Source organism: Solenopsis invicta, chromosome 11, assembly GCF_016802725.1.
Source record: "Solenopsis invicta isolate M01_SB chromosome 11, UNIL_Sinv_3.0, whole genome shotgun sequence".
In the NCBI taxonomy this organism is placed as follows: domain Eukaryota; kingdom Metazoa; phylum Arthropoda; class Insecta; order Hymenoptera; family Formicidae; genus Solenopsis; species Solenopsis invicta.
In genome coordinates this window covers 17620423-17648195 of record NC_052674.1, presented here as the reverse complement: position 1 = coordinate 17648195, position 27773 = coordinate 17620423, and the positions used below count along the sequence as shown (strand labels likewise).

Here is a 27773-nt window from a genome sequence, read left to right as displayed (position 1 = left end):
TGAAAATCAGTAGCTATCATCATAGCCAAAGCTTCGTCTAATTCCTTTTTTCTTTGGGATGAGCTATCATATTGCAAAGATTTTTTTAAAAAAGGACTAATTGAACGAGAGCTTGTTTGTCGTGAATTTGTATTGCTACTAGAACTAGTACTGGGTCTGGTAAAGAAGCATCATCACAATCTGCGTTATTAAATATAGGATGGAATCTTTTAATGTGATCCGCTAAATTACTAGTATTACCACTAGTTTTGTACTCTTTACCGCAAGTGATACACTTAGCATATCTTGAATCACTTGACTTTGAAAAATATTTCCATACTGTAGATATTTTTTTTCTTTTAAGCTTTCGTAGAGATAAATCAGTGCTAGAATCAACACTAGCTGTTGTTTCATCTGATCCACTATTATAAGATTTATCCTTTTCCGAATTTTCTAAAACATAAATAAAAAGAAACAATTAATAGCATTAAATTTCTTCTTATTTTTGTCAATTATATTTATCATAATCATACCATCTTTTTTATTTTTTTTCCTTCGTAAGCAACTTTGTAAAGACATCGTCGTGTTTTAGGATGTTACTAATTCTTAACTTTAATCTAACCTAAAATTGAAAGTATCACATAATTCTTAATACATTTCATTGTCTATTTTTAATATATATTATATAATATTATAATAAGATTTTATGGTAACGTATTCGATATTTAAAATTTTAATAATATACATACTGTAAATCTGCAGCCTTTACGTGACATGTACAATAAGAGTAAATTGTTTTGCAAACTGGCTAGCAGAGAGAAGAGAGCGCCAGAGCGGCCATTCCGGTGTTTTAGGTTAGACCGTAGAAATCCCCCGTACACTAGCGCCAGTACATCCATTTTTGAACGCTACATAGGTATCATAGTATAATACTATGTAGTGTTTAAAAATGGATTCCTGCGGTCCAACCTAAAACGCCGGGATGGCCGCTCTCAGTCTTCTCTCTGCTGGCTAGTTGGCTATCCTGATCGATACTATCGATAGTAAAAAAAATTATCGCTTGTTTTCAATAGTGATGACTATCGATAACTGTCGATAGTACCATCGATAGTTCTCCATCTCTACATGGGAGGTCTTTGGGAGGCATCTATCAAATCTGCAAAGGTTCACTTACGGAAAATAATTGGAACCACACCACTTAGCTACGAAGAATTACATACTATACTAGTACAAATTGAAGCATGTCTAAACTCGAGACCTCTGTGTCCGATTCCGACGATGGCACAGATTTGGCTGTTCTGACTCCAGGTCATTTTATAATTGGAGTATCTTTGACGTCGCCTCCAGAATTGGATGTATCCAACACGCCAATTAACCGTTTAACCAGACATCAATTGTTAATCCAGATGCGATAACATTTTTGGACTAGATGGTCCAAAGAATATTTAACTCAACTTCAGCAACGCCAAAAGTGGACACATACGAAGGTCGACATAAAAGTGGGCACAATGGTAGTGCTACGAGATGACAACACACTTCCTTTGCAGTGGCGTCTAGGAAGAGTTATCGACGTACACCCTGGAAAGGATGGACTAATTCGGATAGTTGATGTAAAAACAGCGAACGGAATATTAGAGCGCAGCATTACAAAAATCTGTATTTTGCCAATTGATTCACAAGTTAATTAAGTTTATATTTTATTTTCTTGCAAGTCATCGGCTTGCAACGCGGGCGGGATGTATAATATTCTCGTTATTATCAAATTCATTTATTTCCAAATTATTTTATTTAAAGGCGTTAGTAATATTTTCTGCTTTGATTATTCGCGGCATGTGAAGCCATTTTTATGTTACCCAGCACCCCTAGATTCTAGGGGAAGCGAAGCTATATAGCGAGCGTTGAGTAAACGCGCTCTCTCTCTCCAGCGCCGTCTCCCGTGTAATGCACATCGACATTGTTGAGCCAACAATCCTTTGTAAGAAAAGTAATGCTCAAATATACTGTTTTTTAAGCTAAGGATTGCAGTAGCATTATTTATTTTTTGTACAACCCGGAAAAAATAATAAAGAAATTAATTTTGAGAAATACTTTTACGATTATTTTAAAAATGGAGGTTGATGAAAAAACAACATAGTTGTTTTCAGCGCATCAAAATTCTGTACATTCTTCAAAATTTAAGCACAAGAATCCCTCTTCTCTAAATTTTGTAAATTTGTGTATTTCAAACGTAAACTATGATTGATTGAACGCAGAACAGTTCTCCTCGCATACAATATAGTTCTACAGTTCTGGATAGTTTTTAGCAATAGTTCTATCAAATTATGCCCAAAAAGTATTTCAAAAAATGAGATGCTAATTTCCCTTTACACCTTCCATCATCGTCACCGGATTTCGAATGTATGAACTATAAAGTACGCATATTCAAAGAGTTCTACCGTTTTCATCCATCATATCAATAGTTCTGGCCATAAGAATATAAAATTTGATAATGATAAAAATTTTTTTATCATTATTAAATGCATTTTACAAGCTGGAATGTACAATAATATGTTAGCGTCAACACCAATAGTTCTGGGTTTGCATAAGCATAGAATAATTTTCCAGTAACATATACATTACAGTTTTATTCAGAAATAATCATTAAACTATTTGTTCATAATTAATATGCCCGTCTTAAATATGATGTGCTAGCTTCGCTATCAATAGTTCTGAGTTTGATGTACAAGCATGAAATCATAGTTCTTAGTCCCTAATATCATATACATTACAGTTCTATCAGAAATAACTAAACTGTTTATAATTATTAAGCCCGTCTGGACTGCTTAAATATGATATGCTACCATCACTGTCGATAGTTCGGGGTTTGTACAAGCATACAATCATAATTTTAGATAATAACCTTAATTAATAAACACAATAGTACTTCCAATTATATAAATTTTAAAATATTACTGAATAGTAAAATTCTTTTTAAAATACAAAAAATTACACAAACTAATTACAAACAAGTATATCAAAATTTGCTGTTAACAAAGACTGTAAAAAAATAATTTCTGGAGATATGTGTGATACAATGCTTGTACTTGCCAATTGATAGAACGTTAGCATATCATATTTAAACACTCTTGACGGGCATAATAATATAAACAAGTAGTTTAATGATTATTTCTGGATAAAACTGTAATGAATATGATACTAGAAAATTATTTTTGCTTATGACCAAGAACTATTGGTAGTGACGCTAGCATATTACATTCCAGCGTGTGAAATGCATTTAATAATGATAAAAAAAATTTTTTTATTCTTATGGTCAGAACTATTGATATGATGAAGACTAACAAGGAAACACAGGGAAGTGTCCGCCTCAGATTAAAACGAGTTTTTAATATGTTGTAGTACAGATAAAAATAAGGGACACGTATTTTTTTATACGTGCCCATACGCACTTTAAGGGGGTGAAACACCCCTTTGAAGAAAATCGGTTTTTTTCTTTCGAAGTGTATGCCGTCGAAACTATAAGAGATAGAAAAAAATGTTTTAAATGAAAGTTGAATGGCTCGAAGAGTAATTTATGACAGCGGAAAAAAAATTTTTTTTTTTAATTTTTTTTAATACTTTCCCCCACCACTTACCTATTTTTTTTCAAAATTTTTATGTTTTTATAAACAAAATAAAGCTTATTTTATTACGAATTGAACGGTATATGATAAAGTTACGATACAACATTCCCATTTTCCAAAAATAATTAAAAATCTCTCGATACGCACGATACGCGCACCCGTCCGCGCGTTCGTGCGCTACAAAAGTGACTCCCTTCGATTTCGACGTGCCTTTAATATGTTGTACAGATTAAAATAAGCGACACGTATTTTTTACACGTGTCCTAATACACTTTTAAGGGTGAAACACCCCTTTGAAGAAAATCGGGTTTTTTCTTTCGAAGCGTGTATCGTCGAAACTATAAGAGATAATAAAAAAAAAACTCCCGACTGCTGCCAAAAGTTGGTTTAATAACAAGAATTAAAAAGTTTAAGATTAAAAATTAATTAATAACAAAAAAATTAAAAATTTAAAAAACAATTTAAGAAATTATAAAGTTAATTAAAATTAAATAAAAATTAAAAAATTAAAAAGTTAATTACAAAAATTACAAAAATAAGAAAAAACCAACAAATTAATAAAAATTAACTAAATTAACAAATTTAGTAAAAAATTGGATATAAAAAATAAATTAACATAAAAACAGAAAATCAACAAAACTAAAAAATAATAATAAAAAAATTGCTTCAAAAAGTTCGAAATAAAAATCAATTAAACAATTAAAATAACAACAAAAAATAAAACTACAGATACTAAAAAATAGTTTTAAAAGTTTGAAATAAAAATTAATTAAAGCAAATACTAATACTTGACATTTTAAATGCTAATTATATTTTTAGCACATTATTGTACCAATTAAAAATTAAAATTGAAATTTACACTTTGTTTAATAAAATACTTTTTTTTTCAATAATAAGTTGTACTTAACCAGCAGTCGGGAGACGCCACGCTAAATAATAAATATAACATTACATTATATCCTGAATAGTTATAACATTCAGCGTGGCGTCTCCCGACTGCTGGTTAAGTACAATTTATTATTGAAAAAAGAAGTATTTTATTAAACAAAGTGTAAATTTCAATTTTAATTTTTAATTGGTACAATAATGTGCTAAAAATATAATTAGCATTTAAAATGTCAAGTATTAGTATTGGCTTTAATTAATTTTTATTTCAAACTTTTAAAACTATTTTTTAGTATCTGTAGTTTTATTTTTTGTTGTTATTTTAATTGTTTAATAGATTTTTATTTCGAACTTTTTAAAGCAATCTTTTTATTATTATTTTTTAGTTTTGTTGATTTTCTGTTTTTATGTTAATTTGTTTTTTATTTCCAATTTTTTACTAAATTTGTTAATTTAGTTAATTTTTATTAATTTGTTGGTTTTTTCTTATTTTTGTAATTTTTGTAATTAATTTTTTAATTTTTTAATTTTTATTTAATTTTAATTAACTTTATAATTTTTTAAATTGTTTTTTAAATTTTTAATTTTTTTTGTTATTACTTAATTTTTAATCTTAAACTTTTTAATTCTTGTTATTAAACCAATTTTTGGCAGCAGTCGGTAGTTTTTTTTTTATTATCTCTTATAGTTTCGACGATACACGCTTCGAAAGAAAAAACCCGATTTTCTTCAAAGGGGTGTTTCACCCTTAAAAGTGTATTAGGACACGTGTAAAAAATACGTGTCCCTTATTTTAATCTGTACAACGTATTAAAGGCACGTCGAAATCGAAGGGAGTCACTTTTGTAGCGCACGAACGCGCGGACGGGTGCGCGTACCGTGCGTATCGAGAGATTTTTAATTATTTTTGGAAAATGGGAATGTTGTATCGTAACTTTATCATATACCGTTCAATTCGTAATAAAATAAGCTTTATTTTGCTTATAAAAACATAAAAATTTTGAAAAAAAATAGGTAAGTGGTGGGGGAAAGTATTAAAAAAAAAAAAAAAAAATTTTTTTCCGCTGTCATAAATTACTCTTCGAGCCATTCAACTTTCATTTAAAACATTTTTTTCTATCTCTTATAGTTTCGACGGCATACACTTCGAAAGAAAAAAACCGATTTTCTTTAAAGGGGTGTTTCACCCCCTTAAAGTGCGTATGGGCACGTATAAAAAAATACGTGTCCCTTATTTTTATCTGTACTACAACATATTAAAAACTCGTTTTAATCTGAGGCGGACACTTCCCTGTGTTTCCTTGTAAGGTATGACGAATCGAACGGTAAAACTTTTTGAATATTCGTATTGGTGCATACCTTTGAAATCCGGTGAGATGCTGGAAGGTGTAATGGGAAGTTAGCTTCTCATTTCTTGAAATATTTTTTTGCCTAATTCGATAGAACTATTGCTAAAAACTATCCAGAACTGTAGAACTATAGTGTATGCAAGTAGAACTGTTCATCTTTCAAGCGAAGTCAAAATATAATATGCTAGCTTCTCACATATCGATTTAGCCATTATTACGATTCAATAATCTCGAATACTTACAAATCTAGATGTTTCTGTTTCTCATACACTTTCTTACGCAATAAAAAAATAGCGAGGATCTTTATATAATTTTCAAAAACCGATTTTTTTAAATTGATTGTACTATTATTTTTCCTTTTGAAAATTAATAAACTTTTGTCAGCAACATTTTGTCACCAATTCCTCGGAAATATTTAAAAAATTGTAGTTGATACAAAAACATTCTACATAATGTGTAAATATTTTATATAAAAAATATATGTCTATGTAGAAACTTCAAAACAAACATACTTAGGATGTATTATTCTTAAAAAAATAACTCGTAAATTTTTAATATAATTTTGTAAGAAAGAATCTGAATGATGATATAACCTTTATATGAGAGCATGCCTATTTTCAATTCAACATTAGATAGTTCAAATAAGATCATGTCATGAATGGATTTTATTTTCTACCGTTTTCTTCTACCCTCATCGTGCAGTAGTCGTTGATTATAAAACATTAAAAGCAAGAGAGTCGTTAGTATAAAAATGCAAAGCGTTAATATAAAAATGCAAAGATATACAATATGACGTAGTCATTATTTGAAAAGTACAGTTAAACTTCAGTTACTTGGGTGAGTTGTTTAAGTAATGAAGAACGAAAGGTTCGCACAGGGGCTGTGAGGACATAGCGGTAAAGTGGTCTTTGATCAATTCACGGGTGTATCCCCTAATTCAAACATGTGTTGATTTTTAATAAATATGAAAAATCTGCGTAGTTGAGGCTACCTCTCAATGATAAATCTGTTTTCGATTAAACTGATATTTTTCATACGAAGTAATCTTTTTGTTTATTATACAAAATTATAACTTTAGAGTTAAAATATAAACAATGCAATTAAAATGCAGTAAAACATTTTTTATAAAAAAATTAAAAAATTGTAAAATTAAAAATGTGTTATTGACGTCTCTGATGCCGATACACAGTGATGTGAAGTACCTAGCTACTTTCTAGATAACCAAACAAGTTTTAGCACATTGGGCAAATTAATACACTGCATGTATTGTTATGAACTTGTAGTCAATTTACTGATCATGGAATTTTAACGTGGTATTGAGTTAGCAACAAGAGAGCAAAAACATGTCACCAGTTAATGAAATTTAAAAAACAAACATTTATGAATAATAACACATTATATTGACAGCAAATTGACGACTCGTCATAAGCTCGCATTCGTGTATGTCATAATGAGTACAAAATTACCTTTTCAAAAAAAAGATAAAAAAAGGCGCGCGCCTGTTTTTGTGCGCGCGCGCTTAAAAGTCTTTATTTTTTTAATCAAAATGATATGTATTAATATTTTCTACAAAATCTCTTATTCAAACCTAAGTGGTATTTACTTAAAATAAATATCTTGAAATTGTGTAATCTAATAAAAATGTTATGCGTTTGTTCAAAAAAATGTATGGAATCTCTAAAGTGCGCCTGTTATAAAGAGAATATACTTTTTCTACAAAACCCAAGTGGTAGTATTTGTATTGTAAAAAAATTTTTAATGCACAAAAACATGGTGCTGCTAGAGACAGTAACAATTAGGTTTTGTATAAAAATTATTCAATTTTTCTCATTGCTTTTCCTATCTAGCAGCACCATGTTTTTGTGCATTAAAAATTTTTTGAAAATACAAATACTATCACTTGGGTTTTGTAGAAAAAGTATATTCTCTTTATAACAAGCGCACTTTAAAGATTTCATACATTTTTTTGAACAAACGTATAACATTTTTATTAGATTACACAATTTCAAGATATTTATTTTAAGTAAATACCACTTAGGTTTGAATAAGAGATTTTGTAGAAAATATTAATACATATCATTTTGTTTAAAAAAATTAAGACTTTTAGGCACGCGCGCACAAAATCAGGCGCTTTTTTTTACCTTCTTTTTGAAAAGGTAATTTTGTACTGATATCACGTCTTTTTGTAGTGTTAAGCAATATATTTATTTTTTGTGATAAGTCATGATTTTAACTTACAAATAAGATTATAAAAAAGAACTTATGTATACATACACATACATACATACATACAATATACATATAAACGAGGTGTGGCAGAAAAGTAATGAGACTGATTTTTTTTGCAACAATTTTATTTTATTTTTATATATCAATGTTATCTCTCTCAAAGTAGTTTCCTTGGGCAGCTATGGACGGGATCCGATAGTGCACGGTGCGATAGCTCACCAACCAATTATCTTTACTTATCTAACCCAACCAACGGAAAAACTCTAGGCATCGGCCGCTGTGAATGGTGATATGCTATCGGAATCCACCCGGCAGCTATACATCGGTGGAAGCGTTGTTTCCAGTCTTTGTAACACTACTGTAGTGGGATTGTCTAACTCGTTATAATTATAACAACACACGACGTTACGATAACGTTACCGACTTTCGTCATGTGTAACGAGAAACCGATACCGACAATGCAATTCCGTAACTCAAAATAGCGATACTCTGACGTTACAAACCATGATAACGAAGTATCGTTATTTAACGTTATCGTTAGCGTGAAAGTAAAGAAGAACTGACGTATATGTACCAGATTTTGGGGGAGAATTCGTAGGTTGGTATTTTGTATACAGCAGCATTCTAGTAATTTACCTTGCGGAATACCCATTACTCCTCGAAATCTCGGACAAAGAGAGAACTGACCAATTGCGTTAGTCAGTAAGGCAAATTGTTTCAATGCTAATGATCCATTCTTTCTCCGTCCGAGATCTCGAAAAAGCTTTAAAAAGTGCTTAAAACAATTACGCACGTGAAATTTTGTTGCAGAGATTCAAGCGCAATGACTTCTGTATTGCAGTAAATATTTTGTATTACAAAGTTTTAAGAAAGAAATAATTATAAGTATAATAATGTAATATATGTGTACTAATTGACAATATACTATAGATTGACTTTTATAGACGACATAAAAATGTTGCTTATATTATCTTATGCAAATATAAATAATGTATGGGTTATGCAAGTACTAATTAGGTTATATAGTATATGTTTTTAGTATTAGGTTATGTATACTTTTATATCGAACAAAATTGCTTTATTTAATTTTGGATTATTATATTTTCCGAAGAAATAAAGAAGCAGAGACTAAGGCGAAGAGGCAGGCGAAAGCAACATCAGGACAAATAGATTACATGGTGGACTATTTTGTGCAACATCCATACGTTGCAACAGGCAAGTTTCAGAGCCTACATGAGAACCCCGAAGAGGGTCATGGGAGCAATTAGTCAATTAAATAGTATGGGAAAAGAAGGAAAGACTAAAGATGTAAAGTCATGGAAATCAGTGAGTGAATTAATAAAAATAGAATACTTGGGCCGGTATTTACAATCGAGTTCTATTTTAAGGCATCTTAAGTAATGTCTTAAAATGCTAATATGCGGCTTTGTGATTGGTTGATGGCATCTTAAGATGATCCTTAAGACAGTCTTAAATATAAGAATCGACTATGAATATCGGCCTTAAAATATTATATGTAATGTGTAACTATAGTGCTTTGATAATTTTAGACATGGCGTGATAATAAAACTGCAATTTTCAAAAAGATTGCAAAAATTCGTGCTAATCGAAGTGTAACAGGGAATGTTGGTGGTGCTCCTGACAAATTGTTGACGGAACGAGAAAAAAAGATTTTGGGTCTAATGGGTCTTGATTATGTGGAAGGCGTACAATGTCCCGATTTATTTCCAGAGAAACAGGTAATGAAAAATTTATAAACATAACTGTAACAATTTTATTAACATAGAACGTATTTTAGTTAAATTTTGGAAAATTATTTTGTTTCTGATGTACATAAAAATAATAATAAGTACATGCTTATAATACATTATTTGTAAATATTGATTTTTGGCGGAAGCAATAAATTTGCTTACTGCGAGGGACGACGAAATTTTAAATATTATTCCTGAATCTTTAACCATACGAGACAATATGATGTTATTATGGAGCATGATGTAAATTGATATATTGGTTAATACATTTTTTATACACTACATATATTGGGTCATTAAGTATGAAACTTTACACATATATATATATATATATATATATGTATATATATATATGTATGTATATGTGTAAAGTTTCATACTTAATAATCTAATATCATGATGAATTATGAAAGTGTTAATTAAGTATTGCTTTGGAAATGAATAAATACAACATTAATTGCTTATACAATTTTATTTCATTGAAGTGCTAGATACTACTGGAGAACATTTGGGAGAAGGGTCAACTCTTAATATTATTCAAACTAATTTACAAATTAAAAATATGGAAACTGCAAAACAGCCACACCATTGCAAAATAACAGAATCGCTGTCAGATTTTCTAATTAATGAAGATATACTACAATCGCTCATGACTGTTACGCAGGGTTCTAGCAAAAAACGAAGAGGGGCGCAAAATACAAGACAAAGTTAATATTGCTATACATAATTACATATTTGTTATAACCTACGAGAACTCAGATTATATGTAACAGGTAATGTTCTCTTTATTTTTTAGACACTGAACGTTGGGCACACAACTGCAGAATGCCAGAGCAGATTTTGCAACTCTAGCTGAGCGTCAATTTTCATGTATGGAAGTAAGATTTATTTGAAATTTTTAAAATGTTTTAAAAAAAACGCGTTATTATTATATAATAACTCAATGTTCTTGAATTTTTTTTACAGATGTTTGCTAAAGCAATGCAACAAATGGCAAATAATGAAAAGGATCGAAATGAATGTCTGCGTGCTTTCATAGAAGCAAAAAATAGTAGAAAAAAAACATATTCCGAATTAATGATAGTAGTAAAAAATTTTGAAAAATAAGTCTAATCTTTAATGTCCGTATTTTATTATTTTTTGAATTTTATTCTTTTATGTATATGTAGTTTATTTCCTTGTTATATTCAAAGTTTAAAGACAATAAGGTTTTTAGTTTAAGAACAATAAAATAATTGTATTGTTTGCTGAAAAATGTTAATTTGAATAAAATAAAACTAACAAGTTTGTTAACCGAGAGGATTTCGGGATGGATACCACGTGCGTGTTGGGCACTTTGCTGACGTTTTGCAAACATTGCAGCTTGCATCATCAGGGCTGAGAGCTCCGATATTGAGCTCCCTTCGGTTGTGGTGGTCCTTATATATCCCCGTTGCGCCCGTTGGGGGTTGGGATGGGGAGTTTGACTTGGTCAGCCAATCGGAGCGTTTTGATTGACCGGCCGGTCAATTAAAAAACCCGGGAAAACGGTATGCCAAATAGAATTTACTTGAAGGCCTTTGTCGCGGTTGAGGTTGTCAGGATGTTTCAAGATTTCCAGACCTTCCCGATACTTTTTGGCGAAGTAGCCTTGTGACGAGACCAACATGGTAGACTTATCATACTGCACGGCATGTCCAGTCTCCATCCAATGTTCCGCCAAGGCTGATTGTGAAAAGTGGCTGTATTTGGCACACCTCTGGTGTTCCTTGATCCGTGTACTGATCTTTCTCCCGGTTTCTCCTATGTACACTTTTCCGCAGACGCAAGGTATCTTGTACACACCTGGTGTTTCCAGGCTTAGTCTTTGATCCTTGGGGTTAGGGAGTAATTGAGCAATTTTCTTCTGGGGTTTGAAGATTACTCGGATGCTTACTCAAAATTCTGCTTATGCGCTCTGTTGTACCTTGAAGATACGGAAGGACAGCCGTCATTTTCTTTTCTCTTTCTTCATCCAGATTTTTGGTGTCGTTGGGACTGGAGATCTTGTTCTTCAATTTCTTGGTTATCTGATTAATGTTCTTGCTGTTGTACCCATTCCCAGTCAAGGTCTGATTAAGATGTTGTAACTCCTCATCCAGGAACGTTGGTTCAGAAACTGTGAGGATATACCAATGTATACTAATGAACTGATAACTGAATTCTTTTGTGAAGGATGGTGATGGGAGGTTGTGTGAAGATATCGGTCAGTGTGGGTTGGTTTTCGGTAAACCCGATGGCCTAAGGTACCATCTCCGTTTCTTCGAACCAACACGTCTAGGAAGGGAATTTGGTTTTCCTGTTCTACTTCCATTGTAAACTTAATGTTTGGGTGTTGGGCGTTGAGAAAAGCGAGGAAGGGTGGGAGAGTTTCTTTGCCGTGGCTCCATATAACAAATATGTCATCTACGTATCGGAACCACGTGGAAGGTTTGAGAGGTGCGTTTTTCAGGGATGACAGCGAATTTTGCCTTCGAGATGTTCCATGAAAATGTTCGCAATAATGGGTGAAACAGGGGATCCCATTGCTGCTCCAAAAGTTTGTTCAAAGAACTCTCCTTGAAATTGGAAATAGGTCAAGGTTAGGTAATGTTCTATTAGTGGGACGAAGTTGGCCGGCAGTTTGTCAGACTTTTTGATAATGTCCAACGTATCCTGGACCGGGACATTTGTGAACAATGAAACCACATCAAAACTTACCAGGATGTCATTGGGTTTCGTTTTAATCTTTGTAATTTTGTTCACAAAATCAATAGAATTCTTGATGTGAGATCCATTGTGACCAGTAAGTTTTTGAAGTGGTCTGGTAAGGTAGCGGGCTAACTGGTAGGAGGATCCCCCAATATTGTTAACGATAGGGCGAAGGGAGACCGATTCCTTGTGAATCTTGGGGAGGCCGTAGAATCTTGGAACCGATGATTCTCGGGGGATGAGGTACTTGATAATTTCAGGAGGGAGGCCTGAATTCTTGAGCAGAACGGATGTTTTTTTCTCTATGGTGGACGTTGGGTTCCGTTTCAGTTTTCTATAAACGCTGCAATCCGAGAGCATAACATTGATCTTATTACAGTAATCTTCTTTGTCCGTTACTACTGTGGCATTTCCTTTATCCGCCGGTAGAATTAGAATGTTGTTGTTCTGTTTTAAATTCCGGAGTGCCAAGCGTTCTTTTCTGCTGATGTTTTGGCTGGGTGGTTTAGCCTTGCGGAGGATGTTGACTGCTCGTTGTCTAATGTCGTTGCTTGCTTCGGGTAGGAGGTGGAAGATAGCCGTCTCAATTTGGCTGATAATTTCTTCCGTAGGAATGCTTGTGGGAGTGACAGCAAAAATGTGTCCTTTTGAAAGTACAGACACTTCGGATGGGGACAGGACGTGACTGCTGAGGTTCTTCACTGTGTGTGTTAGAAGTGGGGATCCAGCATGTGAAGAGATCTTCTTGTATTTCTCCTCCTGTTTTTGTTTTCTCACTTTGGCAGAACGGACGGCCTGTTCGTGTGTAATATGGTCCAGTGTTTGCCACAGCTCCGGCTTTAGTGAGTCAGCAAGCAAGAGGTGTAATCCAAGAAACTTTTGGGAAGTGCTGGCTATATTTCTTTTGGTTGCCGAGATCCTTTCCTTGACTAACCGTAGAGATGCTGTCGAAGGATAACTTTTGCCTGGATGGAGGTAGGCAAAGGGTTTTTTAATTGAAAGCATTTAGGTACCACTCGATGGTCACGGCACCGTTTTAGAAATGCTAAAGAGCACAGTTGGACGTGCAAGGACTTCCTGAGTTTGGTAAATAAGTTTACCGACCCTAGAATAGCCTCTCCGTGAAGGCGTTTTATTCCAGTTGTGAGGCTTTTGTGGCCATTACTATTGTTAACCGAGAGGGTTTCCGGATGGATGCCACGTGCGTGTTGGGCACTTTGTCGACGTTTCGCAAACATTGCAGCTTGCATCATCAGGGCTGAGAGCTCCGATATTGAGCTCCCTTCGGTTGTGGTGATCCTTATATACCTTTGACCGGCCGGGCAATCAAAATGCTCCGATTGGCTGACCAAGTCAAACTCCCCACCTCAACCCCCACCGAGCGCAACGGGAGTCGTCGGTAAACGTTATTTTTCGGAAAAATGTACTGTAAAAAATGTCTTTCTTCAAAGTCTTGTAATTCGGTCAAAAAACATCATATAAAAAATTAAAAAAAAAGCGTTTTGTAAAAAAAAAGTCACACTTTATAAGATCAAAAGCAGTGCATCTTTTTTTGGCATAGGACTGAGAAATTGAGAAAATTTTTGAAAATTATTGATAGCATATTAAAGCTGAAACTTTGAGCTTGAAAATGCTTTTCCCATTTTTTGTCTACAATGATTTTTCACGGAGTACAAATATCATTTGTAAAAAGTGTAGGCTTAGCTTTAAAGTTGCGTAACTAGTTAAAAAAAAAATTGTAGAAAAATTTTAAAACAAGCTTTTTGTAAGCAAAATGTTGTAGTTTATAAAGCTTTACTTGAATTGTTTGAAAAAGATTCGTTTGTTGAGCTGCAAAGAGTCAAAGATACGAAATTTTAAGGAACAAAACAAAGTGTGCTTTTTTTAGTGCATAAGACAAGGAAGTTAAAAGAACTTTAAAAATCTGTTGAGAGAGTGCTAAAGTTGAAACTTCTAGTTTCAAGATGCTTTCTTCATTTTTTGTCTACGGTAATTTTTCACCAAGTTAGAGCCATTTGAAAATAGCCTAATTTTTGGTGTCTGAAAAATGTTCCCCCCCTTTTTTTTGAGTAGTGTATATTAAGAAATTATTACTGTAGAAAACATATTTGTACATTACATATGTATAATTAATGTTTTTAACAAAATATCAATTTAATAACAAAATGTTACGATAGCCGTCGGATCAGCTGTCAAAATAAATTCATTACCATGTTCATATAATAAGAACTTTTATGATAGTATATCGATAATTTATGCGATGATATGAAAAAGATTGAATATATCGATAAAGTAGAATTCAGATATATCAAATGATATCTATTTGATACTATCGCGTTTACATCAAATTACCGATTTACATTTTTAATGGTTATTTTAATAAAATATTAAAAGTATCGATATATTACCATAAAACTTCTCATCATATAAACATAGTAATGAATTTACTTTAACAGCTGATCCAACGGCTATCGTAACACTTTGTTATTACATTGATATTTTATTGAAAACATTAATTATGCTAATGTAATGCACAAATGTTTCCTACAGTAATAATTTCTTAATATAAATGTCACTGTGTATTTATAGGACAACCTTAATGTCAAGAGGTATCTAGTCATGTGATATCTTGTCATGTTACCATGCCTTTGCGAAATATCAGCTCTATAATTCGTAAGCTTTAATCGCGAATCATTTGAAAACCATTATACACTCGACATTTTTGTATTAGAATTTTTTCCGTAGAATGTTCCAAAGAATCCGCTCTTAGAAGAGTTTTCTGGGACACCCTGTGTGTGTACGTGTGCGTGCGTGCGTGCGTGCGTGTACATATATATATATATATATATATATATATATATATATATATATATACCGGGTGTCCCAGACCACCCGTCCCACCCGATTTTTTCGTAAACGCGACATTTTAAAGAAAAATGTTTCAGACAAAAGTTGTAGGGTTTTAAAAGATCTATTTACTGATTTTATCAGTTTGACCTTGGATGGCGTCGCCAAGGTCAGATCAAAATAACATTAACTTTTTTAAATAGGACACCTCATTTTTGGTTCCAGAATCTAATAGCTGGTGTCAAGACCTTTCCAAAACACTATAAGAAAGTTTATTTTTGTTGAGTACTTTCCGAGTTGTGAGGCTTGAAAGTTACGGTGTACTGTTACCTTCAAGCGTCATAAGGAAAGTCCTTAACCAAAATAAACTTATTTATAGTGTTTTGGAAAGCTCTTGAAATCGACTACAAGAAAATGCAATGAAAAATATAAGCAGAGGACACCGACTTCGCCCATGATATCACGTCGAATAATGCTTTCTCTCTCGACCCAGCGTCGAGCGAGGAGGATGCACTATCGTAAAGCCCCCCACCACTTTCCGCCCGCCCCCCGATCGTCGCCGCGCAGCCTAGACACACGTACGAGCGCGGCTCCGCGTGTGTGCGGCAGCCGAGCGCTAGCGTCGAGAGACACCATTTCTGCCGGTGCGTGTACCTATAGTCCTACGCGTAGAGTTTTGAAGATACCTAATTACCGAGATCTCTAACATTCGGTACAGCTCTATGATGCCGTTTATTCTTGATTTATTAATATTAATCTTCATTTAATGTTGATTATTGTAGCAATAAAGTAATTTTCACGAAAAAGCACCCTTACATACCACTCCTAAAAGTCATTGCTTAGAATTCATAATATTACGCAACTCGTCACCAATTCACGTTTTCTAATAAGCAACCCGGTCGTAAGCGTAATTTGTAGTTATGCCTTACCCGAACGAAGAAGCTGCGTTAATGATGTCAGTTTTGGGTAGAGCTGGAAGTTTTCGAGCAGCTGAAATAATGTGGCGAAATGAATATCCCGATCATACACCACATTAGCGCAAAGTTTTCAGTCGCTTACAACGTCGAATAATTGTAAAAGGTATTGTTCAGCCGGATCATAATGAGGGAAGGCAAATTCATCGATCAGTTCGTTCAGTAAGAGCACCTGATGTAATTGCATCTGCCTTTGTAACCCCGAATGATTCTTTAAAGCGACGAGCAGGAGATAGTGGAATAAGTCGAAGCACGATCAGTCGAATTTTTCGTGAAAATTCATTCCATCCATATCGAATGTCACTTCACCAGGCCATGACATTGAACGATCATAGACAAAGACTGATATTCTGTAATTGGATTACTCAACAATTACCTAATTTCCATAGAAGTATTTTATTTTCTGATGAGTGCACCTTTAAAAGTGACGGCGAAATAAACACACATAATTTTCGTTATTGGGCACAAGAGAATCCACATTGGTATCGAGAAATGGATCATCAACGTATCTGGAAAGTCAATGTTTGGTGCGGAATTGTTGATACGCATATCGTGGGACCATTTTTCTTTCAAGAGAATTTAAACCGTTTTTTATACGCCGATTTACTCGAAAACGAACTTCCACGTTTACTTGAAGATATTCCACTCCAATTACGTCTAAATATGTGGTTTCAACAGGATGGATGTCCCGCCCACACGTCTGTCATTGCTCGTCATCAACTGAACCGCATATTTCGCGGCCGATGGATAGGTAAACATGGTCCACATAATTGGCCACCACGATCACCGGACCTTACAATTTTAGATTACTATTTGTGGGGACGAATAAAATACCGCGAACGACCTACGACTGCAGAAGATATGAAAAACAGAATTCGACAAGTCATTCAGTCTCTAGATACTGACGAAATTCGTCGGGCGACGGATGATTTCCAAAGTAGGGTAACAGCCTGTATAAATGCACGTGGTGGACATTTTGAACATCGAGACTGAACAACATGCGTATGCACAAAGGTGACGGCAAGGGGAACCACCTTATGAAAGCACCCCGACAAAGGTGACGGCGAGGGGAACCACCTTAAAAAAGCACCCCGATAAGGTGTAAGTACGATCTTGTTACCTACACGTGGTACACCTTAGGTAACGCTAATACCTACAGGCGGCACCGATTATTTCGTTTTTACATTTTAAAAATGTTACTTTGACTTATACCTTTATGCCCAAGATCGATCTCAAGGTCGAATTCAAGATCATCATCAGGTTGATCCCTCGAAATCATGCAAATTTTGTCTGAGCCATTTTTTTGTACAAGCACATCCCTACGTTTTAAAAGGGTGGGACGGGTGGTCTGAAACAGGTATATTTTTCATTGCATTTTCTTGTAGTCGATTTCGAGAGCTTTCCAAAACACTATAAATAAGTTTATTTTGGTTAAGGACTTTCCTTATGACGCTTGAAGGTAACAGTACACCGTAACTTTCAAGCCTCACAACTCGGAAAGTACTCAACAAAAATAAACTTTCTTATAGTGTTTTGGAAAGGTCTTGACACCAGCTATTAGATTCTGGAACCAAAAATGAGGTGTCCTATTTAAAAAAGTTAATGTTATTTTGATCTGACCTTGGCGACGCCATCCAAGGTCAAACTGATAAAATCAGTAAATAGATCTTTTAAAACCCTACAACTTTTGTCTGAAACATTTTTCTTTAAAATGTCGCGTTTACGAAAAAATCGGGTGGGACGGGTGGTCTGGGACACCCGGTATATATATATATGTTACTGTAAAAGGCCGAACTACGGTAACTCCTAAGATTTTCTAGTAAAACCTAAGATTTACCAACTCTTAATGGTAAAAGTCCAAACAGTTCTGTGATCATCGTTCATTTCGAACTTTTACCAGCATTCACTTGGTAAATCTTAGGATTTACCGACATGAGTTGGTAAATGTAAGGATTTATAAAAAAGGGACGATTTTTTCGGGTTTTATCATTAGAATTTAGTACATGCTAGGTTTTACTAGTGACGGCTGGTAAATGTTGGTTTTGGGAATAAAACAATGAGTGCTTCTTAATCATTTATTTCAATTAACTATCAGTCAAAACCTTATATATTTTTATGTATCATATGAGAGTAATTATTAATCATTTATATTACTAATGAATCAAATCCTTACCTATTTTGGTACGGGAAGCGGGGGGCTGCAGACTGCCCACGAGTACGAGACGATGCGCCGAATACGTTATGACATGTCTTTTTCAACATTTACCTTTGAGATAAATCTTAAGATTTACTAAGTAAATGGTGGTAAAAGTTCGAAATGAACAATAATCACAGAACTGTTCGGATTTTTACCATTAAAAGTTGGTAAATCTTAGGTTTTACTGGGAAATCTTAGGATTTATCGTAGTTTGAGCTTTTATAATAACAGTGAAGCTTGAAAGCTACAGTATACTGTAACTTTCAAGCGTCATAATTTGGAAAGTATTTAATGTAAAATAACTTTTGATTGAAATTTATAGGGTTACAATGGTATCACACAATCTACACATAACATCAAAAATGCCCATTTTGCCATTCCTAGGGAGGGGGAAGAGGGGGGAGGCGAAAAAATCTTAAATGTAATGTGGGGTCGTATGAAATCAATTTCACAATGTGCAGCATTGAAATAAATTTCAACCGTATTTGTGATCCAAACTTCAAGCAAGAATCTGGAAACGAAGAACTGATAGTACGTGCGCTATCGACAAACGGCAGTTCTAAGATTTTGGGAATAATTCATGCTTTGATTTATCAGTTGATCGATTAAGCGAGCACGGATCATCAGAGGGTGGATGCCGCTCCTTGAATTACGCGAACCGCGGCAACTACTCTCGATACGCATTGCAAGTACAAGACAGTTTGATTTCAATCTTAGATCGTACTCAAGTTCTATTCCATTTTTGCTTCTCGAATGAATTTATTAAACATTTGTTACAGTTTAGTGTATCACGTAATTATTTCTTTGCTGTTTTTTCAATAACTTTTAACATTTGAGTATTCAAGTATTAGTTTATTTAATTTGACCTATTTTTACCCTTTCAGTCAATGACGCCTTTCTGAACGAGAACACATATCTCTTTTGATAATTAGAGGGTGGGTTAATCGATTGAGACCATACAATGATGTGAGACATCTTTTCAATGAAATTTTTTGCAATGAAGATACTGCCATTTTAATATCTATAGTTCATAGAACGGTTAGGCGTTTCAACAAAATTGGAAGTGTTAAAAATCGTCTAATATTAGGTAAGCCAGCAACAAATCCAGAAAAATCATTAGACATTCTGGAATTATTAGATGTTCCATCATCGAAAATCTGCATGATTCAAGTTTTAAAGTAGCTCTGCAGAATAATATTGATAAATAGTCTGTTCTTAAAACATTAAAAAATAATAAATTTTCTTTCTATAAAGCCCGTCTTGTGCAAGAGCTAAATGAAGATGATTTTTATAGACGCATTGAATTTTGTGAGTTAATGATGGCAAGAATAGACGAGGATCCTAACTTTTTATCAAACCAAGTTTTCTCAAATAAAGCAACATTTTAGATAAATGGCAACGTCAATTGGCACAATTATAGATTCTGGTCTAACGTAAATCTTCACTGGATTGAAGAAACACACACACAGTATCCGCAAAAATTAAATATGTGGGCAGGCATTCTCAATAATGCTCTTATTGGTTTCATCGATGGACATTTAACAGCTGCGAAGTACAAGGATATGCTAAGACATGAAATAATTCCAGCAATACAGGTAATCGTGGAGGACAATTTTGAAGATACACGGTTTCAACAAGATGCTGCGCCGCATTACGGACGGAATGTCATTATTTTAGCACAATGTTTCCTGAGCGATGGATAGGTAGGAAAGGAACTATCGAATGGCCTAGATCGCCTGACCTATCACCTCTCGACTACTTTCTGTGGAGTTACCTCAAAGAAAGTTTACGAAACGAAACCACAAAATCTGAATGAATTACGAAACCGGAGCAAGCTGCTCTTATCCCTCATGATTATATTCAAAATGCCGTTTCATCTTTTTATCATTAGATAGCCTGTTGTCAAACAGTTAACGGTGCACACTTTGAACAATTGATTGTATAAACCTTCCGACACTTGTCTTAGTTGGTTACACGCACCCCCGGTCTTGCACGCACGTACGCATACACAGTAAACCAGGTTCGGAGTCGTTGACTACTGTGGAATTGACGAATCACGGGGTCTATATGTCTCCTGTGAAACACATTTGCACACACGTACATACGCACGCACACACGCACTCACGCACGCGCACGCGCGCGCGCGCGTACACACACACGCACGCACGCACGCACGCATGCACGCACGCACGCACGCACGCGCGCGCACGCGCGCGCACACACACACACACACACACACACACTAATCATAATTAGTTCCATTCTTCGGGTTCTGACTTGCAAAGGCAAAGCTTAGATGAATAATGCAATCCGAATATAATGAACACACTCAAGTGTTATGTAAATGTGCAGTTTCCTCGAATTGCATTATCGAGGAAAATATTTTCACGACTAGACATATCAGTATATAAATAGAATCTGTAATGCCGAAAGATATCAATAGTGTCGAAACGTGGAAGATTAAAAGTATAAATGATTTAAAGTGACGTAAACTTCTGTTGCATTATATAATTAAGGGGAATACTTTTTGCATAATTTATTATATTATTCAATTGTGCAAGATGATACCATGTTCAAAATGTGGTGCGCTTTATCGACCTAATCTTCTAGTAAGTTCTTTTATTATTTACATAAATAACATTAATTATATGTACTTTTTATTATTATTGTTTTTATTTTATTATTTACTATAGTGGCCTCCTTCAAAATGCGACACTTGTAAAGCAAGTGTCCCGGTAAATAAGGTACGATCGCTTATCGATGAAACAAATTCTTCAAGAACTCATCAACTTACAGCTGTCGAATTCAGACGGCACGGTGACGGAAGAGGATACAATTTAAGCGATACGAGATATGCGGGAGAGGGAAAGTCAACGAGCTCGTAAAAATCGTTAAAAACCTTTGAAAGAAAAAAGATTAAGAAAAATAAAAAATAATAATTTTATCTTGTGAAGAGGAAAGTGTCCTTTATGGCGCTAGTGTAGCTAATTAAAGATAAAAATATTGTGCGGGATCGCACCCAACTATGTTTGAAAGCCGAATTGTTCGCTCTCGCGCCGCGACCAAGCCAGCAGCGGCGTGACAACGCGTGAACGGCAGCGGGAGAGAGCGTGATTTCCGGTGTTTGCGCGAGCTTCTAGAAGGAATTCGGGATCGCCGTTGCTGACTAAGCATAAGCAAGAGAAGTCGAAAAACAGCTTTGACGACGACGGATTCCTCTAGAAGCATTCCTTGCGCCCATTATAAATAGGCGGTTCAGTGCCATTAAGGGCACTTGGTTCGAGACTGTACTCGCGTTCGGTGCGTCGTCGACGTTTTGTGAAGGCCTCAATAAAGAACTAAATTCAAGTCAAGCAGTATTCAGTTTGCCTTATCTCACTACTCCGCGTGCCGTTGCAGTGCCGAAATATTTGGCTCATTTTCTGGTCCTTCGAGCCGGATCGTGCGTCGCGGCCGGTGCATATCTGCCTACATTTTCCTCTCGCGGAGTAAACGTGCCAGTGCTGTAGTGAGCCCGAGTGGTGGAGCCCGACCTCCAAATTATCCGAATGGAGGCGTTATTGGAGCAGCAATCTGAGCTCCGCGGACGCATCTCTCGCGTCGTCACAAACCTCAAGAAGACCGGTGTCGCGAACCACCTGACCGTCGACCACGTCCAAGCGGCCTTGGCCATTTTGGAAAAGCGATGGGCAAAGTTCGAGGAGAACCACGATAAGCTCGGGCTTGCTCACGGGAAGGAGTTAAGGAAAACCGAGTACTATACGAGCGACCATACCGAAGAGGTAGAGATGCTCTACACCAGCCAACGAGCTGCATTAATGGACTTGGGGCGGTCGTTGAAGGCAAAGACCGAAGGAAATGTCTCGACGACGATCAGGGCCGAAAGCACGCAGCGAGCCCCGCTTCCTCGGCTCGAGCTTCCAACGTTCTCCGGCAGGTTCGAGGACTGGCCGGTATTCCGTGATATGTTCGACTCCATCGTCGGTCAGGATCCGCATTTGTCCGACGTCCAAAGGCTCCACTATCTAAAGACGAGGGTCAAGGGAGGAGCGGAACAGCTTCTGAGGGGCTTGCTCTCAACGGACGCGAATTATGAACGCGCGTGGTCAACCTTGAAAGGTCATTATGAGAAAAAAAGGTTGTTAGTCAAGGCTTACTTGTCCGCGATTACATCGTTGCCAAAAATAAAAGCGGACTGCGTAGCCGACCTGCGACGGATCTACCACGGCATGGTAGCATCCACCCAAGCTTTAGAAGGTATCGGTGAGCCCGTTTCCAATACCACTCACTTGCTCGTGCATCTCATGGTGGAGTTGCTCGACGCGGGTACAAGACGCGAGTGGGAAAATTCCATCGCGAAAAAAAGCGACCCGCCGTCGTTTGACGAGTTCAAGAACTTCCTCGAGGAACAGCTTGTGACGCACGAGTCGCTGCGGTCTGTCAAGGGGGACTCCTCCTCGGGAAGATCCGCTCATCACACCGGGAGGCAGAGCGGAGGCTCCGAGCGCAGCTGCGTGGTGTGCAAGCAGAATCACTTTATTATGAACTGCGAGAAGTTTCGTCGGAAACCTGCAAAGGAGCGGTTGGACAGCCGCGTTGGTGGTGACAGCCAATCGCCTGTGCATCAACTGCATGGGACGACATCAGGTGAGCGCGTGCTCTTCGCCGAAGGCGTGTGCTAGGTGCGCCGCGCGCCACAACACACTCCTGCATGACGCGTACGAGGCGGCTCCGGGAGCCGTTGTTGCACCTTCGCCGTCGGTGCATGCCGCGCAGCACCCTCACTTCGAGCCTCCGCAGATGCTTCTCGCCACCGCGCGCGTTCTGGTGACGGATCAATTCGGAACTTTACACGCGGTTCGAGCCCTCATGGATCCGGGATCAGAGACTTCGTTGATCACGGAATCGCTGGCCCAACGTCTGCGACTGCCGCGGACACCGGCGTCCGTGGCAATTTACGGAGTGGGCGGGTTGAGGTCGGGTGTGTCGCGGGGACGAATCGCGATGAATCTGACCTCGCGCAATGGAAACGCGGTATTTGCCATCTCCGCCTTGGTGATGCCAAGACTCTCGATTTACGGTGGTTCCGTGGAAGCTAACTCCAGCGGATGGTCGCACATCCGCGGCCTTGATCTCGCTGACCCTGACTTCAGTTCTACGGACCCAGTCGAGCTGCTACTCGGTGTCGACGTCTACGCCAAGGTGGCACGATCAGGCATGCGGCTGGGAGGTGATGAGGAACCAATTGCGCAGCAGACTGCTCTGGGATGGATCATCATGGGTCCGGTAAGCACTTGTCAGGTGACCACAGCCTTGACTTCGTTGCAGTGCTCCGCTGTTGACGATTTGAACGCATTGGTGCGTCGATTTTGGGAACTGGAGGAGCCGCCGCGGGCGACACTCCCCCTGTCTCCGGGCGACGCGGCTTGCGAGGAGCATTGCTTGCGGTCGCATTCACGGGACGCCTCGGGACGTTACGTCGTCCGACTCGCGACTCGTTCGGCTCTGCCGGACTTACGTGACACGCGACTCACCGCGCTGCGAGTGTTGCAGGCGAACGAGCACCGCTTCCGGAGGGAAGTCGCTCTTCGCGACGCGTACTCACAATTCATGACCGAGTACCTCGAGCTTGGCCACATGACGCCGGCGTCTTCCTTACCGGCGGACTGTTCACGCGCCTGTTACCTGCCCCATCACGGAGTATGGAAGGGCGGCGGCGAGGAGGCTAGGATCCGTGTCGTGTTCAACGGTTCTTCACGGACATCCTCCTTAAATGGCGAACTTCTTGCAGGGCCGAATTTGTTGCCGACGCTCTGCGACGTGATAATGCGCTGGCGTAAACACCAGTTTGTTCTCGCTGCGGACATCGAAAAGATATACCGGCAGATTTGGGTGCATCCGGAAGACCGTGACCCTCAACGGATTTACTGGAGGATAGGCAGCCGAGTCCAGGAGTTCCACCTTAACACGGTTACTTACGGCCTGGCCAGTGCACCCTACTTGGCTGTTCGAACGTTGCGTCAGCTTGCCGAGGACGAGGGTGAACGCTTTCCTCGAGCCGCTGAGGCCCTGCCGCGGGACACCTATGTGGACGATGTACTGTCTGGGGCTTCATCTCAGCTCGAGACCTGCGAGCTGCGCGAGCAGCTGACTCAGTTGTACTTGGCGGGCGGCTTCCGCTTGCGCAAGTGGGTCGCCAACCATGAAGACCTGCTGCGCGACATCCCCGCTGAGCACCGGTCGTCGCTGCCGTCGACGGTCGCGTTGACGTCGGAGGAGCACGACGTCCTGGGGATACGTTGGCTTCCCGCTGAGGACAGCTTTGCTCCAACTGTCAAGAGCATGACAGAGGAGCTGGTCACCAAGCGCACGGTGTTGAGGCAAACCGCGCGTCTCTTCGACCCGCTGGGCTGGCTCGCCCCGGTCGTAATAAATGCTAAACTTCTCATTCAGGCGGCCTGGCTACGGCGACTTGACTGGGATGCTCCCCTTGCTGCGGAAGACGTGGAGTGCTGGCGACGGTTGCGGACGGAGCTGCCCGTCCTGGAGGAGATCCGCATCCCGCGCTGGTCACGTGCGGATTCTCTGGGCGCGCTTATTGAGATGCACGGTTTCGCCGATGCGTCGGAACGCGCCTACGGAGCGGTTTTATACCTCCGCACAATCGCGGACGGCAGGGCGTGGCTGACGCTGCTGATCGCCAAGACGCGAGTCGCGCCGCTCAGACAGGTCTCCCTTCCGCGACTGGAGCTTTGCGCGGCTGCTCTGTTGGCTCGGATCGCGGCTCACACCGCTTCCGTCCTAGCACTGGATGGAGCGGCGATTCACCTTTGGACGGACTCCACAGTCGTTCTGGGATGGCTTCAGGGACATCCCACGCGATGGACAACCTTCGTGGCAAACAGGGTCGCCGAGGTTCAAGGAACACTGCCGGACGCGCACTGGCATCACGTGCCGGGGCGGATCAATCCGGCCGATTGTGCGTCACGGGGAATGTCACCCCTGGAGCTGCGAGCGCACGAGCTCTGGTGGCGAGGATCTCAGTACCTGTGGGCGAGCTCTGCGGCTTGGCTGGCCGAGACAGCGGTGGCCTTGAGTCGTGGGCTGCCTGAGCAGCGAGCTGCTCGGGTCCACATCGCTTGCGAGGGGCAAGAACCGGAGGAGCTGACTCGCTTCTCCTCGTTGCGCCGTTTGCTTCGGGTGACCGCCTGGATGCGCCGCTGGTTGACGTTGGCAACTTCGCGTGCCGACTTGACGCGGGGGGCAGTGCTCTCGGCTACTGAGCTGACTGACGCTCGGGCCATGTGGATCCGATGCGCGCAGAGGATTGCCTTCAGGGACGAGATTAAGGCTCTGTCGAGGGGGCGTATCGGGCGCTCTCGGGGTCCACTCCGGTTGTTGAGTCCGTTTCTCGACGATAGGGGACTGCTGCGCGTGGGTGGTCGACTGAAGCACGCGCTGTTGAGTGTGGACCAGCGTCATCCCATAATACTTCCGCAGGGTTCTCATCTCACCTATCTGGTGGTCGCTGACGAGCACGACCGTGTTCTTCATGGAGGCACCCAATTAACTCTCGCATCGTTGCGTAGGAGGTACTGGGTATTGCGAGGTCGGCAATTGGTGAAGCACTACATTCATCGTTGTCTTCCATGCTTGCGATGGCGGGCGGCGAATCCCCAACCACGGATGGGCAGCCTCCCACGAGCCAGAGTCGTTCCGAGTCGACCGTTCACTCATACGGGCTTGGACTACGCTGGACCGATCCTCCTGCGCACCACGAAGGGTCGAGGTCACAGGGCCTACAAGGCCTTTGTGGCAGTCTTTGTTTGTTTCAGTTCGCAAGCCGTCCACCTCGAAGTCGTTAGCGACTACACAGCTGATGCCTTTCTTGCAGCGTTCCGGCGCTTCGTGTCCCGCAGAGGATTGTGCTTGCACCTGTACAGTGACTACGGGACTAACTTCGTGGGCGCGGATCGACAGCTGCGCGGTCTTTTGGGAATGGCGAGCGAAAGTAGCCGGAGTATCGTAGGAAAGCTAGCGGAGGAGGGTGTGGAGTGGCACTTCAACCCTCCCGCTGCCCCTCACTTTGGGGGCCTCTGGGAAGCTGCGGTCAAGGCCTTCAAATACCATCTGCGCCGAGTCATCGGCGAGTCAACACTGACTTACGAGGAGATGGCTACATTTTTGGCCGAAGTAGAGGCGTGTCTCAACTCTCGACCGTTACAGGCGCTTTCGGACGACGTCGACGAGTTGGATGTGTTGACACCGGGTCATTTTCTCGTTGGCGCTCCGTTGAAGGCTATCCCCGAACCAGCACTGACGGGGATTTCTCCCAGTAAGCTGACACGCTGGAAGCTACTCCAGCAAATGAGGGACCATCTTTGGCAGCGATGGTCGCAATACCTCCAGACGCTGACCCCTCGACCAAGGTGGTGGCGTGCGGAGGGTGGCTTGAAGGAGGGCCAGCTTTGCCTGCTGAAGCAGGAAACAACGCCACCGACGCGGTGGCCCTTGGTGTGTGTCACGCGTCTCCACCCGGGTGATGATGGCGAGGTGCGGGTCGTGACCGTTCGGGGAGTTACAGGGGAGCTTCGGCGGCCAGTTATCAAGCTCGTCCCTCTTCCGACGGACGAGGAGAGTACGCAGCGCCATGCTTAGCTGAGCTCACTCAGAGGTCGCATTCGGAGGAGGCTCGCTGTATTGTGCGCTCCTGTTTAAGGTCCCTCCTCTGTTCGCACCGCGCCTGTTGAGAGAGTTGTGCAGCTCGTTGCATATAATAATAATAGTACTTAGTCCTATAGTAGCGTTAGTTATAATAAGTTGTGTTCATTAGGCCGTGAAGAACTAGGCCAGCGTTGTTGCGCTGTTTCGGGCGAAGTAAAATCGCCGAATTTTTTGAAGGCCTCAATAAAGAACTAAATTCAAGTCAAGCAGTATTCAGTTCGCCTTATCTCACTACTCCGCGTGCCGTTGCAGTGCCGAAATATTTGGCTCAAATATCAAAGGACGAGGAAAATAAGAAGGAAAAAAAGATTTAACATTTACACAAATTTATTCTATTAAATCAAAATAAACATTATATTAAATCTCTTTATTAGTTATAAGATGTAGTTATAAGATAAATTTTGTAATAATACATTAATGTAATAAATTTACATAAATAAAGATACAATTTAGGGTTCATACAATTTATACAATTTAGGGTTTATAACTATAACAAAGGTGATGATCAT

General features: G+C 39.2%; 3 protein-coding genes and 1 long non-coding RNA gene across 4 annotated transcripts; 2 read left to right on the top strand and 2 right to left on the bottom strand.

Moving 5' to 3' along the window:
- Window positions 1–8678: 8678 nt before the first annotated feature.
- On the top strand, window positions 8679–11060 carry LOC113004438. The gene is made up of 6 exons (XR_003269037.2): window positions 8679–8902; window positions 9174–9388; window positions 9613–9801; window positions 10299–10520; window positions 10610–10691; window positions 10780–11060. It is a non-coding gene; the product is annotated as an uncharacterized LOC113004438 (long non-coding RNA).
- Window positions 11061–11284: 224 nt separating this feature from the next.
- Window positions 11285–12145, bottom strand: LOC120358936. Its single transcript, XM_039454822.1, has 3 exons — window positions 12082–12145; window positions 11759–11950; window positions 11285–11715 (listed from the first exon to the last, which is right to left on the bottom strand). Exons 1-3 carry the CDS (start codon window positions 12143–12145, stop codon window positions 11285–11287), a joined length of 687 nt encoding a protein of 228 aa, XP_039310756.1.
- A 134-nt stretch (window positions 12146–12279) lies between these two features.
- LOC113004435 lies at window positions 12280–13527 on the bottom strand. The gene has a single exon (XM_026137700.1). It carries the CDS (start codon window positions 13525–13527, stop codon window positions 12280–12282), a length of 1248 nt encoding a protein of 415 aa, XP_025993485.1.
- A 9813-nt stretch (window positions 13528–23340) lies between these two features.
- Window positions 23341–27198, top strand: LOC105197317. The gene has a single exon (XM_039454821.1). It carries the CDS (start codon window positions 23341–23343, stop codon window positions 27196–27198), a length of 3858 nt encoding a protein of 1285 aa, XP_039310755.1.
- Window positions 27199–27773: the final 575 nt, after the last annotated feature.

Bases quoted from the DNA above. Each gene is read 5' to 3' on its own strand.
- LOC120358936 (XM_039454822.1), bottom strand. From the start codon at position 12,145: ATGGAAGTAGAACAGGAAAACCAAATTCCCTTCCTAGACGTGTTGGTT. The intron at 11,951-12,081 runs GTACCTTAGGCC...ATATCCTCACAG, and splicing joins GGTTCGAAGAAACGGAGATG to TTTCTGAACCAACGTTCCTG. The intron at 11,716-11,758 runs GTACAACAGAGC...TAAGCATCCGAG, and splicing joins TGTCCTTCCGTATCTTCAAG to TAATCTTCAAACCCCAGAAG.
- LOC113004435 (XM_026137700.1), bottom strand. From the start codon at position 13,527: ATGCTTTCAATTAAAAAACCCTTTGCCTACCTCCATCCAGGCAAAAGT.
- LOC105197317 (XM_039454821.1), top strand. From the start codon at position 23,341: ATGCTTCTCGCCACCGCGCGCGTTCTGGTGACGGATCAATTCGGAACT.